The sequence below is a fragment of the Tiliqua scincoides genome, chromosome 1 (assembly GCF_035046505.1).
Source record: "Tiliqua scincoides isolate rTilSci1 chromosome 1, rTilSci1.hap2, whole genome shotgun sequence".
NCBI lineage: Eukaryota > Metazoa > Chordata > Lepidosauria > Squamata > Scincidae > Tiliqua > Tiliqua scincoides.
This window is the reverse complement of record NC_089821.1, coordinates 88,028,518-88,044,785: the sequence shown is the minus strand read 5'-3', so window position 1 is coordinate 88,044,785 and position 16,268 is coordinate 88,028,518. Positions and strand designations below refer to the sequence as shown.

General features: G+C 40.6%; 1 protein-coding gene across 1 annotated transcript in view; it reads right to left on the bottom strand.

Moving 5' to 3' along the window:
- Positions 1–2,615: 2,615 nt before the first annotated feature.
- Positions 2,616–16,268, bottom strand: part of SPOPL (speckle type BTB/POZ protein like) — a 57,918-nt gene continuing 44,265 nt past the window's right edge. The window contains exons 6-11 of the mRNA XM_066611917.1: positions 15,143–15,320; positions 15,003–15,058; positions 11,884–12,006; positions 10,078–10,220; positions 9,878–9,931; positions 2,616–7,910 (exon numbers count right to left, since the gene is read on the bottom strand). Coding sequence (XP_066468014.1) covers positions 7,766–7,910; positions 9,878–9,931; positions 10,078–10,220; positions 11,884–12,006; positions 15,003–15,058; positions 15,143–15,320 — 699 coding nt within the window. The 3' untranslated portion in view covers positions 2,616–7,765. The remainder of the gene's footprint in view (positions 7,911–9,877; positions 9,932–10,077; positions 10,221–11,883; positions 12,007–15,002; positions 15,059–15,142; positions 15,321–16,268) is intronic.

The window sequence follows — 16,268 nt, the reverse complement described above, 5'->3', positions numbered from 1 at the left end:
CTGCAATAGAATTGGCTTGGAAAAATTGTGCAAATGCATTCAAATGAATTCTAGTTCTTAAATATTTATAAAAATTTAGAAAAACCTCAAGAACCAAAAGGACGAAGGGAGTTTCATAGCCAATAACTGTAACATTTCATCCTTTCCAGAAGTTTGGTATCTTAAACATCCATTCATATTAACCAATTTGAATTTGAAGACACCATCTTGCTAAATATTGGTGAACTGAATTTACGCACTGTTCGTGTATTGCAAATGCACAGAATAACTTGGAACAAACTGAAGGTGTTCAATATGACAATCACATAGTGTAGTGGAATAAGGGGGGGGGGCAAACAAGTGCAGGCCTAGCAGTTAGTGTTTTCTCCCTTTCTCTTCCAACTGGTTAGACTAGGATATACTGGGGGGAAAACCAATCACTTTCACAGCCACTACCCAAGACTGGAAAGACCAGACTGGAAAAGAGTGAGAAAAATCTCTCCCCTGATTAAATCCTGAAGGCTCTTACTGAAAATCTAACAGCAGCAAGGCTGAGGCATTCTGGGAAGGGTTAAGGTTATAAGTTACAACTCACTCTCTTCCTAGGAAACTGGGTATATCAAGAATAAACCAGAATTGACTGGGAAGGGTAGTTGGCAAAGGGCTTAAGACAGGCAGAAAATGAACTAAACTGGATACTTTTCCCTATTCTCAATTACTTGCATTGTTTCAGGAAGGGGGAGAGATCATTCCTACACTGCTGTAGGTAGGGCATGTGTGCCCTTTGACATCGCAGACTTCAAGAATCAGCAATGAACCAAAGACAACAACTCCAAGTGTGTGAGCTTAGAAAAACCTAAGGTTGATGTCAAAAGTCATCCAACTGGATGGTTTAGTGACCTGATCAAATGGGCTACTGTAACCAACTGGTTGCCAATCTCCGGAGGGGGGACATTAGTCAGCATCTAATGTTTTAGGCATCCTTCTCGTTAAGGTCTGTCCAAGAAACCACATGGTCCTTTTGCAGCAATTTTGAATTCAGGACGGAAACATGCCTCAGCACGTTGGGGTGTATTTTTTTGGTTCTGAGACATTTCAGAACTAAACCAGTTTTCTCAACAATCTGCAGGTATAGAAGTGTCGAGAAATAGGGGGAAATCAGCAAAAAAAAAAAAAAAAAAAAAAAACTGAGGGGAAAGCAAGAATTTAAGCCACACAGGGTCTTTCTGCTACAAATCTGCTTTTTGGCACCGATTCACGTTTTGTTCCCTATTTTCCACTTTTACTTTTTTCCATTTTCTCTCTGTGTTTTATGATTAGGACATCAAATTTCTAGAGTTATGCTTTTGAGCTAAACATTTCAACTTTGACATGGTTTTAAAAATAAATGGTGTGCATTTAAAAAAAAAATCTAGCATATAATACGTACATTGTATTTCTCATTTGCATCAGTTACCCAAAACTGATTTCAAACAGACACAGACCAAATGTGAACAAATCACATGAAAATGAGCATTTTCCATGGAATAATTGTAGGGGCTGGAAGCAAAACCCTAAGGCTTTCCTTATCTGAAAACATCCATGACTTTTTGCCATCAAATATCTATGTACCTTTTCCACTTTTTATTCTGTGAGTTTCAAAAATTCCATATAGTTTTTGAACATATAGTCACGACTCACATGGTCTCTAATATCCATGAGTCGTGGGTCCCTGGAGGAGGAGGCAGCACCATAGACAGGCCCCTTCTGTGTTCTCTTTCTTTCTTTCTTTAAAAGGCGGTCATCATCTCCACTCCCTTTGTTGTGCTCGGTAGGAGACACAGCAGCAAGTTATTCTTGATCTTTGCTTCGTTGATCTGATTGGGATGCGGGGCAGGAAAGAGATACCCCTCCTTTAGAACAGCCAATGTAGTCCCTCCTAGCAGCACTTCAATCCTCTTCCCGTTGGAGGGAGAAGGGGAAGGTACTACAGATGTTTACATTCCCCTACTCAAAACAAAGTCCCATCATGACATTGAAATTAACTATGTTCCCTCCTTAGAGGGAGAAGAGAGACTGAAAAGGATGGCCTTACTTTGTTTTGACTTCAGCAAACTGGATGAACCTATAGAGCAGTGGTTTTCAAACTGGGGCGTCACGACGCCCCAGCCTGAAGGCCCTGGCCTCTGCCCCCTTAAGGGGCGGGGGCAGTGAGGAGGCAACAACGCGATCCCCAGGATCACCTCGCTAACGGGGCTGCAGGGACTGGGATGCACTCACCAGTCCCTGCAGCAGCATCCTGGGGAAGTGGGGAGCCCTGCGTGAGCATCTGCAGGGCTCCCCAGACTTCCAAAAGTGAAAGTGGAGCAATCGTACTCCACCTCTGCAAAACCGGAAGCGGAGAGCAATCACTCAACATCTAAACATGTTGTGTTTCTAAACTCAACATGGATATAACATTCTGAAAAAGATGACCTTGAGAATCATATCTATAGCCAAGTGATCATAACAAAAATTTTCCATTAGTTTCTGAATAGAAAAATGGCAACACTCACATTGAAAAATGATATGATCCTGTTTGCTGAGGCAGTTGTTTCTAAGGGAAAATGTAACGTGCAGCAAGGTCAATGTCCAAAACACAGTAAGAGACACCAAAGTTTCTGTATAAGTAACAACTTTATTGTAACTTGATGTCCTGAAATGCAAAAATATTTTCAGCAACAAGGTACAAAAAGTATTTCACTGTTAACATCAGGCAGATATAAAAGGCTGGATGGTTTGATGTGAGTGTTTTAACATGATAGGTAAAGTGAATAACTTCCAACTATGTTCAGGTTTAAATTTTTCCAATGTTTTAGATTCTGGTTGGACTCATCAATAAACCTTCATTCTTACATATCAAAATCCAGGATTAACTAGATTACAGAATATGATTAACAAAAACCACAGCAAACACTGACAAAAATAATGAGTATCCGTTTCAGGAAAAGTCCATTTGCTGCAAGCAAAAAGCAAGGAAAAAAATGCAGTTTTGTTGTACGAATGTACTAACAGTTCATAGGAAGTCTTGAGAAAACCCAACCAATTGACTGAATAAAATGCAAACTTGAGATAACAATTTTCAGAAGTCATGCCTTATAACAAAACAGTCACCTAACATTTTCTCTAGGGTCTTTACCCTAGCCTTGAGCTTGAAGGATAATCCTCTTTAGCCTCAAGGAACATGAAAACTGCATCCTGTATTACCCTCTGAAAATCATCAAGCTCTTCTTTTAATTTTACAATTAAATAATGGAACCACTGGAAAAAAAAAACAACCTCTTATGTCTTCCTCAGTGTTAATGACTACTATGTCAGATTTAGACTCCATAAAGCACACAGGAATGAACTGCCATCATCTTTGCAGAAAATATATAGTGCCGACATTTGCTTATATCTGTAGATTTTTGAAGATGGACAATTTGATATACACCCACTCACAGATAATACGTTTCAGGACTACCTTGTGCGTCAGTACCCATCACTTGCTTTTCCAGGATTTTTCAAAATGTTCTGTCCTATTATCTTGCATTTGGAGAAGGCACTATGCATTCATACTTCAGCATGCAGGAAATGGACTGTCAAGATTTGGCTGGGTTACTGAAGTCTCCTTCATTAAAAACACAGTCACGTAAGTCAATTAAGTGGAACCTCTGCCACTTTTAATAGAGAAAACAAGTTCTATTTTGCTGAAAATGATCTTTGTTAAAAACTCACACAGAACACAGAACACAAGCAGAGTGCTCCTGGGGGTGGGGCGAGTTTGATGGGGACAGCTGATGGGTTTTGAAGGGACCAAGTTGGCAAGCCTAACATGGCACTTTGATTATTGTGCTGAGAATCCTGTTAAGTGGCCTTTTGCCTACCCTCACAAGAATTCTAGTTTTAACCGGGAAGGGGGGGATTTTTAAAAACTGACGTTTCCTCCTACATTACTTTGAGATTTCCAATGTATTTTTGAAATTACAAAGTGCAGTGACTAAGAGAAAGTTGTTCTTGCAAGCTTTCAGAAGAGAACACTGCATGTGGTTCACTGAAGAAAAACTAGTGGATTAGTGCACCCACTGAATACAATGCGTGTCACTTTTCTTTCCTTACAGCCAACACACAACAAAGTGATAGACCAACTGTCATGATTATTTGCTAGTAATTAAGGGTATGAATTTTGTTAATTTTAACAAGTGGATATTTATTAGGGATGTAGCTATTCTTACAGCTCAGTATTTTGTCTTGTTTTTGGTACAAAGTGTGCTAAGTCAGCTTTTTGAAACCTTTGGAAAAAAATGTTTAAGATATTCAGTCTGATTGCTGTATCTGGTAGAACAAGGTGAAATGGAGAGTTATAGTATTAAATATTCAAGTCACTCTGTATATTACACCTGCACTTTTCAAGATACAAGGTTGCTTATTAGGATTATTTTGTTACACTGCAGCAGGAGTTCAATAGGCAGAACTAACACCTTGCTGATAAGACACCTAAAATATCCCCATTCGTTTCCCAAAGTTGCAAGAGGAACTTCAAATACAGGAGAGTGACACTTAGTGATGTTCTGACCAGTGATAGCCCGCATATGTGACAGCCGCCACTGGTCCCTGTTCAGAAGTTGCGGCTTTTCACCCGAAACGAGCACTGAGTCTTGCAGAAGCAGTGTGAGGATGCGCAGTACCTCTTCAAGACTCAGAAAACCCTCCAGAGGCAAGGGGAGCATGGCTACGTTCATCTTCGGAGGCTTCGCATAACATCAAGCCTCACTTGGCGGCAGGGGTGCTGGTCTGCATCCCTGTCACTAAGCTATGCACAACTGTAAAATGTTAAGAGCTATGATGCACCAATGGAAAGAATGCCTCAGTACCAATTCAGTGGACTGAAAAAGGTTTAGCCCACTGAAACCACTAGGAGTGCAACCGTCATGGAGGTGGTTATCATTATGGGGAATATTTTAATAAGGGATATGAACAAGCCAGTGAGATTGCAGAGTTGAGATTAAAAGACCAATATCGAGTGAAAAAAGTGCTTTGATCTGGTAACAACAGTCAAGTCAATTCTTTGATGCAATTGGGAACATCCTGTAAGCTTGGCTCACACAAGAAGTATTAGATGGGTAGAATGAGTATCAGAGAAACAAATGGCAAAGTAGTAGTAAAAAGGGTTAACATACTTTTGATGTGCTGAGATAGTTAGTGAGGAGGCACCAGAAGAGGCCTTGAAAATACAAGATAAAATAGAATTTAATACAGGTGAGAAATTAACAGGAAAAAGGAGATGAGTGGTACATGATTTGTAATGTGATTAGATAACAACTTGGGGTAACATGACTCAGCAGGATTGTAATTACATGATTGGTTCTGGGTCCCTCATGGGTCTGTGGAAGTTTTCCTATAACTGTAGAGAAGGTGAATCTATTTGTTGCTTCCAAGTCTGGCACCTGCTGGAGAAAACTCTGCTGGAATGAGCATTTATCTGCCTAGATAATCTGATTGGTAGTTAGGATTTAGATTCAAAGTAGTGTAGACTGAGCTAGTTATCTGTTTTCTGTGCTAAATGTATACTGACTCCAGGAACCATTTTTCTTTCACTCTCCTGCTGCTCGGCAGGGTAGGTGACTGTTTCCTGCATAGCTGTACCTTCGCTATATTTTAATAAACTTCTACTACTCTGTGTGTGTGTGTGTGTGTGTGTGTGTGTGTGTGTGTGTGTGTGTGTGTGTCAGTGTCATCAGCTGGTGGGACTGGCACACAAGAAACCCTGGGAATAACTTGGCCATCTCTCAGGATTGTTGTAGTCGCAGCAAGACTGGAGTCACAGTAGTAAGATGACACTGCCATTGGCACTTGCCTTTGGGAGGGCAGACAGTAAGGTGAGCTGGAAGTGGTCCGAGGCAGCCTACCCCACAACAGCATGTGAAGCCAATTGAGCATGAAACGGTAGTGACAGCAACTAAAATGGTCCTTTAACAATACTTCAAGGATGCCAATTCAAATTCTGCATACCATTCACCCCAAAGAATAAGCTCAGCCAAGAAGTGGGAATGTTTCAAGTTTAGCACTGTGTTGGGTTGGGTGCACTCTTCATGCGCCCAATTGTTCTTTAAGAAGGATTTCTTTGAAACCAGAGTTCAGAATAAATATGCTTCAGATCTTTCAACATGTCCGTGCTTCCTTGCTGGAAACAGAAAGGAGGCACCTTTTCAAAAGGCTAAACCGCCTTCATCAGTATTCTGAATGTGAATCAAATGGGCCAAATAAAAATTCTGATGACTTCCTTTTTCCTTACCATTAATTGCAATTTTTACCAAGCAACAGATGTAGCACATCACCATCTTTATATTAAAATGCAATAAAAAAATCAAGAAATGTTTAGAAATGTGCACTGCTGCAGACAAATTCCTCTCAATTGTAAACAAAGCTAGCAAAAACACTGGAAGTGGTGGCATTAAAGCGAAGGTTCATGTAATAAAAACTGGCCCAATACAAGCAGTTTACAGGTTGTTATATCTTTTTCACATTATGCAGAATTTCAATACCATCCACAATGCAAGTACAATAATGAATGCTAGAGAGAGCCAGTCAGTGCTTACCAATACTGACATTTCAGACTTCTTCCTGCTAAGTGTGTGTGTATATATGCAAGTTCCACTAGTGTGAACAGGCTTGTGCAGACACACACTAACGGAACAAAGTTCAGCCTGTCCAAAGTGTGAAAACAGAATGGATTCCAACATGAAACACTTGGAGATATTCACTTGGAAGCAACATCTCTAAAGTCATGCTTTCCCTGTTTGCAGTAACAAAACTAAATCCCATGTGGCTTGGGCATCTTAATGTATTTCAAAAGTTAGGCCACAATTACTGTACCATATTTATCAAAACCAAAATATATATGTACCACACAACATACAAAAGTTACACATTAAAAGTGCATACTGAGAATCCATAATTTGGCCCATTTCTGAAATTTACATTTGGTCATTCTTATGCATCCTTGATCTTCCATGTATCTCATCTGAGAAATAACCATTTCTCCCCCAGCACATATCACCATATTCTCTCTCCATAATAGCTTTCACTCTGGTTCAGTACAAAGTAAAATAGCAACAGATCATAAAGGAACACAGACCAAAAGGATTACTGTGTGCTTCTTTTAACATCTGATGGATACTTCCACACAGTAAGGATTTACAAACTCTTAGTAAAATACATTTCTGGGCCAAGACATTGCATATTTCCCTCACTCACCTGAACCAATGAAAAATAAATTATATTCAGAGTAGTATATTGCCACAACATGTCTGATATTACCCTCTGAAGTTAGGCAGATGCACCTAAACACAATACTTGGACTGGAGCGCTTGTTGGCCCCCAATTCAAGTGCTTTTAAATGAGAGGCTGCTGAAACCTTCCAGTTATGACAAGACCAAATGAAACTCTTCATTTGGGGGTTAAATAAAGGAATATCCCTTTCAAGAATGCTCTTCATTTATCAACATTACTGCATTATGGAGCTAGTGCAATCCTACATAGCCTAGTCACAGAGACGAGGCACGATTAAAAAAACACATGAACTAAAGTAGTTGAATTTAAGGCCTTTCAGTGAACTGGAGAGTTATCAGTCTAATTTAAAGCTGATTATTAAACCATAATCATCCATTCAAAAGCGTTCAGGTTCTGTTCTGTGGACAAGGGCAACAAATTCTGGCTGATGGTTTGCAAAAAAACCCTCCTGGATATGGAGGAGGAGTCATTAATTCTCTAAAGTTCATGGAAGATTTCATGACTGTTTTAGTCGTTTGCGTGGAATGCCGAACTGTGGACACTGCGCAGATGCTAGTGCTCGAAAGGCCTCAGCTACTAAGTGGGGGTGGGAGTGGATCATAGACTTCCAGCCTGCCGTTTCCATTATGTCTGCTGCTTGGCTGCAAAAAGAACAGATGTCAAAAAATTAGGTTCAAGTTTAAGAGATGAATACTGCGATCCTAGACACATTTAACTGCAGGTAAGCACCACTGAACAAACATGCATAGAATTGCACTGTAAACCAACCATGCTATATCCACATGGGAATAAGCTCCACTAAAGTCCACATTACTTACACTGGGTAAAAATGTATAGATCTGGCTATACATAACAAATGGTACAGCATACACTATTGACACTATTACATACTCTAATGAATGAAATGCTATTTGTACAAATGCATACTACAACTACTACAGTGTTTCACACTGCACATTGCTGGAAAACAAAGCAATTCTCTAATTTTTAATTTTTTTCTTTAAAAAATTCCTACCCCACATTTCCCTTGCCCAAGGCAACTTAGAAAAATCCATAAAAAAACAAAATATATACAAAAACAATAGGGGGTCTACAGAGTTAGTTTAGCAATATAACCAGGAGTGAAAGAGTATAATTGCATCTGTAGAGAAGCAGGAGCAGCAGCAAATAATGTCCAACAGGCAGGTACAGGAAGCCAAACTCAATTAAAATCCATACAAAATAAAAATGTTTTAAGCCCTTGCAAAAAGGCTATCAGAGAAGGGACAGTTCTTAAACTTCCTAGGAGGGAGTTCCATAAAACTGGTGCTACTGCAGAGAACGTTTGCCACTATGCCGCCATTTCCAACCCAGGTCAGAGGCAGCACTTGCAGGAGAGCCCCCTCAGATGACACAAGAGGGTAAGCTATAATATACTATGTAATAGGAGAAGGTAGTCCCTCAATGGTCCCAAACCATGGATTTAAAGGTCAATAGCAGCACCTTGTACTGAGCCCAGAAACAAACTGGCAGCCAGTGAAGCTGGCTGAATTCTATCTCCCATCCTTATTTTGACACTGTTACTTTAGTTATACCATCTACCCCCTCTCCCTGCCAAACTCATGGTTTATATCGTACTGAAGAGTGCAGATATCAAGGCTCTTCAGACTTGAAGATCATGCAATGAAGTGTTTTACTTAGACACTTAAGTGCACACCTACAGTAATAAGCTGAAACTGGAATGCTGCCAATTAATGAACTTATTTGTGTATATTTAAATTGGCTTAAATAATTAGCCAATTTATGGATGACAGGCTACAGATCTTATGCAACTGCCTTACAGATAAAATAGGACATGCAGCTACGAAAGGCAAACCAACTGATACAGTCCTCTAATACAGTTTTCCATCTTTAAGGGACTGGTCACCATAGCAGAATTTAAGAACAGACTGAAAGACATGCATACCTAGTGAACCTAAAGTTGGCTCACTGGCATCATGGGATGAAGTTTGGTCATGACTAAAAACAGCTATCTTCTAGTTAATGGAGAGCTTGCTTGGGCTCTCTCCAAGGGGTGCTTATTTAATGTTTCAGCAAATGTCCTCTACCATTCTAAACAGACATTACAGGAGTATCATGTAGGATTTTACTTAAGATATTACATTGGTGATGTGGGCACAGTGATATTCACACTACTTATTTCAGTACCCTACCCCTGAAGAGGCAAGAGTGAATCTGCTTCAGGTTCCTCTTCCATTTGATTTCTGGTCATCTCAATAGGGAAAAGGTTGTGCTGGGTATACACTGGGTTGTATTCAAAACTACCTCTTGTGTGAATGGAAAGCATTTCCATTCATGGGAGGGATGTTTGCCAAGCTCCCCGGCTCCTACCAGTGCAATCACACAATTGGATTCCAGAGGATTCTCCAACCCTGTGCTGTGGGTTTTCTGGGACACAGGTGACAACTACTGTGCTGAGGAGGGAGCAGAGAAGCTTGCATGCATTAGCTTCCTTCCCCCATACTACTTATAAGACACCCAGTGTTTATTCTGCTTTTCAACAACTCAAGTCAACACAACAAATACTAATTGATTATGAACCACTTTGAAATGTGATCACTGTACTTACTTGCTGTTCCAGTTTTTCCCATCTTTACAACCAAGTTGCCTAAGAACACTGCACCTGTGGCATAAGAAATGTTCTTATGTTTAATTTTTAATTAAAATTTTTTAATTAAATTAAAAGTTTAATTTCAGAGTTTAATTAATCCTAGAGAGTTTTCTGCAGCAGGTGAAGGATTTTTTAAATAAAGAAAATCAAGCACATACCTGTTAATAAAGTCTATTGCTTGTGCTTTCAACTGTTCTGCACTGTGCAAATCTGCAAGGATAAGAATGTCTGCAACATTTTCTACTGAGAGGTTACTACACAGTGCTTCTTCACACATGATCTTCAGCCGTTCCAGTGCATACTAGTGGGGGGGAGGGGAAGAGAAAATAAAGCCTTTGCTTACTGTTCACATTCATTCTATCTTATTGCAGTTTGAAAACTAAACAGAAATCAATGTTATACATACATTTGCCAGAAACTATAACGTATTTGGAATCACAAAAAGTCAACCACTAAGTCACTCAAAGTGGTGCACTATATTACAACCATGAAAAAAAGCAATTTCATATCTGAGACCAGTATACACAAAGTTATGATGTTGGGGAGGAGTAGAGGGAGAAAGGAGACACAATGTATGTCAATGGCAATACCTTAGATTCTCAAACTGGGGCATTGTGACCCCTCCAGCCTGAGGGCCCTGGACTCTGCCACCTTAACAGGTGGGGAAGGCAGCGACGTGATCCCCAGGATCGCGTCACTAAAAGGGGTGTAGGGACTGGCATGCACTTACCAGTCCCTGCAGCAGCCTCCCGGGGGTGTGACCCTCTGCAGGGTTCTCCAAGCCTTAGAAATCAAAAGTGGAGCAATTGTGCCCCACTTCCAGTTTTGCGGAGGCGGTGCGTGATCACTTTGCTTTCACTTTCTATAGCATGGGGAGCTGTGCAGAGAGTCATGCCCCCAGGAGGCTGCTGCAGGGACTGGTAAGTACATGCCAGTCCCTGCGCCCCCCTTAGCAACACGATCCTGGGGATTGCATCGCTGCCTTCCCGCCACCCCCACTGCCTTCCCTGCTCCCCTGCACATACTTGCAGCCCTCAAACTGCTGCCTTAGATCATGTCCCTGTGGAGTTGGGAGCCATCTTTTCTACAGAAAAGTGCTAAGACACTGATGGCACTTAATAATTTCAGCGTCCCAAATGAAGGTACAGCATTTCCCCCATATCTGCAGGGGTTCCATCTGAGGCCCCCGTGGATACAGAAACGGCGAATTCAAGGGAATCCTATTCAAACAGCAGTCCCTGCCTCCGGCACCCATTACCTTAGTTTTTGTTTAGCAGTGCTGAAAGCAAGAGTGTTTCTTGCTTTAACAAAGCAACATTCTTGCTGAACTGAAGAACACAATATGCAGGCAACCAGCCTGCATGCTAGAGAGATACTAACTGAACGTTAACAGGAAGTGCTTCCGGTAAATGTTCAGTTAATCTCTCTAGCGTGCAGGCTTCATCTGCACCAGCACTTCCAGCACTACTAAACAAAAACTAAGGTACTGTAATGGGTTCATGGGCGCAGCCCCCCCCCCCAATTCTGTGGATAACTGAATTTGCAGATGGGGGAGACACCTGCTTTTGAAAAGCCGTTTATACAATAAAATTAAATGTGCTGTGCATTGGTATTTGTCACCCATTATTCACTACATCTGAAAAGTCTGCAGTGCTTGCTTCAAGCTTTAATGCACAAATATGAAAGGCTTACTTAACATCTGAACCTTATTTCCAATCCTTTGCCATTGGGCTACAGTCCTGAAACAATACGATGGGAAGAGGCACAAAGTTTCTCCCTCAATCACTATTCTTTATTATTATTTGTACTTTCTGTAAATAGTCAAGTTAATCCACAGTCCAGCACAGAAAAGTGTCAGTTCATCACACTGCACAAAGACACCCAGAACGCTTTATAATTAAATAAAGCATTCAAATATGCACCTTACTTTTTATTTAGATCCTAGTATAAGCCAAATTTCTTACCTTATCTGCTGCTGCTAACAAGTTGTCAGCCATTTTGTCAAGGTTTGGAGCTTTCCCTGTATAAATGAATCTCATCATTTCTTTAAAAACCTCAGGGTCTACATCATTTATTTCTACACGATTCTGTTACATAAAAACAAAAAATCAGTCACGATTCTGAATTAAAATACTAAAGATCAGCCTACACTGCATAATTTTTAATATTTCTTAACTCAAAGGCCAACATTATCCTGAAGTAATGAGACTTGAGTGTTATATGTGAAACTTGACCTTGTTTGTCTGTGCTCTATCTGAGCCAATAGTTACTGAGTTTGTCTGAGCCAATAGACTAACTGTTGCTGAGCAAAGTAAACTCTGTATGAGCCCTGGAGACAAGCCCTGAAAGTTGGGAGGGGCTGAGCAGGAGGACTTGAGAGCTGAGTGCAAAAGGGGTGTAGGGCTGGGTGCAAAAACTAGAGGGCTGTCTGCAAAAATTGGTGCCGTGTGCAGAGCCACTGAGGCTATAAAAAGAGGCTGTCTCAGCAAGAGCTCTCAGACCACCAGGGAAGCTCAACAGAGAAGGAGCTGAGGAGCGAGCTTGGAGCAGACCACCAGGGAAGCTCCACAGGGAAGGAGCTGAGGAGTGAGCTTGGAGCAGACCACCAGGAAGGCTTGAGGAGCGAGCTCTGCTGACATCATCGGAACACCAGAGGAGACTGACCGAGAGCACGTTTGGAGACCACCGAGAGAGCCTTTCGCTGGAGCTGAGTCAGAGAGGGAAACCTCTGCCAAGCCGACAGCCCAGTTGGTTGCTTCAAATCCTGCCTTGCCTCCAGCCTACTGCCTATCTTAGATCCTGCTGTCTCAATTGGGTAATTCAGAAAAGGTTCCCATTACATTTGGTTCAAGGTTCCATTCCTTTAAATAAAGGGTCTTGAAACATATTTTGGTGTCAGTGGTCTCTCCTTTGATCCAGCTATAACAATATGGATAAATAGTTTTAAAGAATAAAGCATGTTTTTTGGGAAATTAAAAATGTTCAGGCTGATAGGTTGCAGTCAAATAAAGTTATCACCTAATGTTTCACCTACTACTTTGGTAGGCATTTTTAAAGGACAAAGTTACAGCAAATTGCTCTTCAAACTACCCAGTGTAACTGATGTTCTGATCTTAAAGTCCCAAGTACCTATTATTCTACCTCAGTTTTTAAAGTCCCAGACACCTGTATTTTTGAGTGCTGGTAAGAGTCATTTACACTCAACATCTTCCCTCTCCTGTTCATGTTGTTCCAATGTTTATAAATCTCTATGGCCTCTATAAATCCAAGTGACTGTGGACAATGCCTGTGTTTGCTTGAAATTCATTCTGTGCCCAGTCTCAACTACATGCTCCACAATGGCTGATTTTTCAGTTTGTTGTAACCGGCAGTTTCTCTCATGTTCTTCTATCCTTGTGTTTATATTCCTCATGGTGGTGCCAATGTATACCTGTCCACAACTGCATGGGATCCAATATACTCCTGCCATAGAGCGAGGATCTTATACATCTTTAGCCAATTGCAGAACCTGTTGTACTTTGTTGGTGGGTTGATAAATTGGCCTGATGCTTGCCTTCTCCAACAGTCTCCCAATACGATCTGTCACATTTCTAATATAAGTGAGCAAGGCTTGAGCTTTTGAGTTCTTCATTCTGAGATCCGGGGATGCACTGCTCTCTCAATTTCTAATATGGAAAGCCCAACATCCTGAAAGGCTAGTTTCACATGCTCCAGCTCACCTTGTAGGTGCTGCAGCTCTTGGAGTCATCTGGCCGGGGCCACCAGTGATTTAATCAATATATCTCTTTTGTCTTGGATGATTACGAACAGTTGCTAAGATACCTGTCAGATATCCAAATGGATAGACTGCTGATAGACTATCAGTCTGAACATTGTTAATTTCAATGTCATGAATACCAGCTGAAAAAGTCTTAGTATTTATATCATATTTTAATTTTCAGGATACACACTGAGAAGGGCACCATCTTGGAACAGGCATGCCCTCCAGAGAAGATATACTTTTTCCAATATGGTACCCACTATTCTTAGTGTTTGGAAGTATCTATATTATTCATTCAAATTTGAGAGTATATGATGCTCAGTTAAATCAGAAACACTTCTGAAGTCAGAAGGTGTTTAATCAATTATTCTAATTCAGGGGTCTTGAAACTTTTCAGCATGAGGGCCACATTTATATTTTACAAATTTTCAAGGACTAAAAAAAAAACAATTTTATAAACGAATGAATGAAATTTAAATGAAGAACTTAGATGAACAATGAAAAGATTGGAATTTATCTTTTAAAATTCTAATGATTAGGATTTCTGCAAAGACGACAGCTACAGAGATTATTCAAGAGCAGGGCTCAAAGTGAGTGGCTTCTATAGGGCAGAGGTGAACTGTCTCTGCCCGATCTGTTGAGGAAACCTGATTTGTTATGTGAAACCTGGTTTACAGGTTGTGTGTAATCTGGTTTACACATGTGCAAAAATGACACTATTTCCTAACAGCAGTTGTTTTATGTTGCTGAAACGTCAACATGTGGAAATCTTATTTATCTGCAGGTGCGAGGTTAACACTGAATAATTATGGTTTGAAGGTCTTAAAGCATATGGCCCAGGTGACTGAAGTGAGGGTTAGCCAGGCTGACATCACTCTGGCCCTATGAAAAGGAGTGCAGTGGACAGAACTGCATGTGTTTACTGTCTGACCACATGGCTGGAAAAAAATGTTTTAATTTACTGTGGGTCAGATGTGAAAACCCCTCTTCTAATCAATCACAAACTATTGCAGTCCTAATCTAATAAACTGTAATGTATGCTATAAGCCAGTGGTTCCCAAACTTTTTAGAGACCGCTGCCTGATTTATAAATGCCAAGAGGTGTGACTGTAATGGTGATTGGGCAGCAGTCGTCCCCCCCCCCCACAGGAGCAGCTTGTTTAACCCTTGATGCACATAGCATAATCTGCCCTGCCAGTTTCACAACCCAACAAAAACTGGATCACGACCCACCGATGGGTCCCAGACCTACAGTTTGGGAACCACTGCTGTAAGTACTTCCTCTAATTGATTATAAATCATCCTCTGATAGCATTCACTCACCTTTTTGCTTTCCTCCATTTCATGTTCAAACATTGCGTTAAAAACAGGGGAACGAGCTGTAGCAAGGGACAGATGCATTAATACCATACCGAGCTTGTAACAGTTGTATTAAATAAATGATCATACTATGTAAGAGGTACCTGCAAGTACAGATTTATGTGCCTTGAACTCTTGTCCTCCTACATAAAAACTGCAATCTGTAAATCGTGTAGTTTCCCAGAGATTCCCTAAATCTTCTGCTAGTCGGCATTCTGGTACCTTTAACGTATTTGTATTGGACTGCCCTGATATATTGACCGAGTCTTGGACCACGCTTACCTAACAGAAAACAGCAAGAAAACTCAAATTCTAATCATCATGATGTTAACAGCTCTTAGTATCACATTATCACCAAGATCAAGATATACAACTAGGCAGTTTTATGTTCGACCTTCATGTAATAATTCAAATAAATAAAATATTTAGGAATATTTAATATATTTGAAGAATTTATATCCTGTCTTATTCCCACACTCAAGTGCACTCAAGGCAGCTTAGAGAATAAAAACAGATACTAATTAAATTAAAACAATGTTTAAAATGTTAAACATAAAAATGATTAACCATAAAACAGAACAAATCCCAGGATCACACCAAACTACAGTATTAAAATTCTCATAAGAACTCCAGCCCATAATGTCACTCAAAAGTTTTCCTAAATAAGAAGGACTTAAGGTCCCGCCAAAAGGTCTCCAAAAAGGGGGCCATTCTTAATTCCAGGGGGAGGGAATTCCACAAACAAGGAGCCACCACTGAAAAGGCCCTATTTCTAGCCATCATCCTTATCTCTGCTGGTGGCAGCAGTCAGAACAGCCCCTTCTGATGGCCTATGGGTAGAATTATATGGAAAGAGGCGGAATCTCAAGAATCCTGGACTCAAACTGTAAAGAGTTTAAAAGTCAAAACTAGCACTTTGAATTGAGCCTGGAAATGAACTGACAGCCAGTGTAGCTGCTGAAGCAGTAGCCCGACTGAGTTGAGGCCCAGCAACCACGCAGGCAACCAAGTTCAGTACTAGTTACACTTTCCAGATAGTCTTCAAAGCTGGTCTATGTCTATGTAGAGCGAGCATGCAATAATCTAATCTAGATGAGACCCACGCAGAGCGAGCTGCAATAATCTAATCTAGATGAGAATACTGATGCTATGTGGAAAAGGGAAACTAACCATAGAAGGACCTAACACCACAAATTTTCATTTGTTGCTTTGAAAGGTTCTTAACTAAAA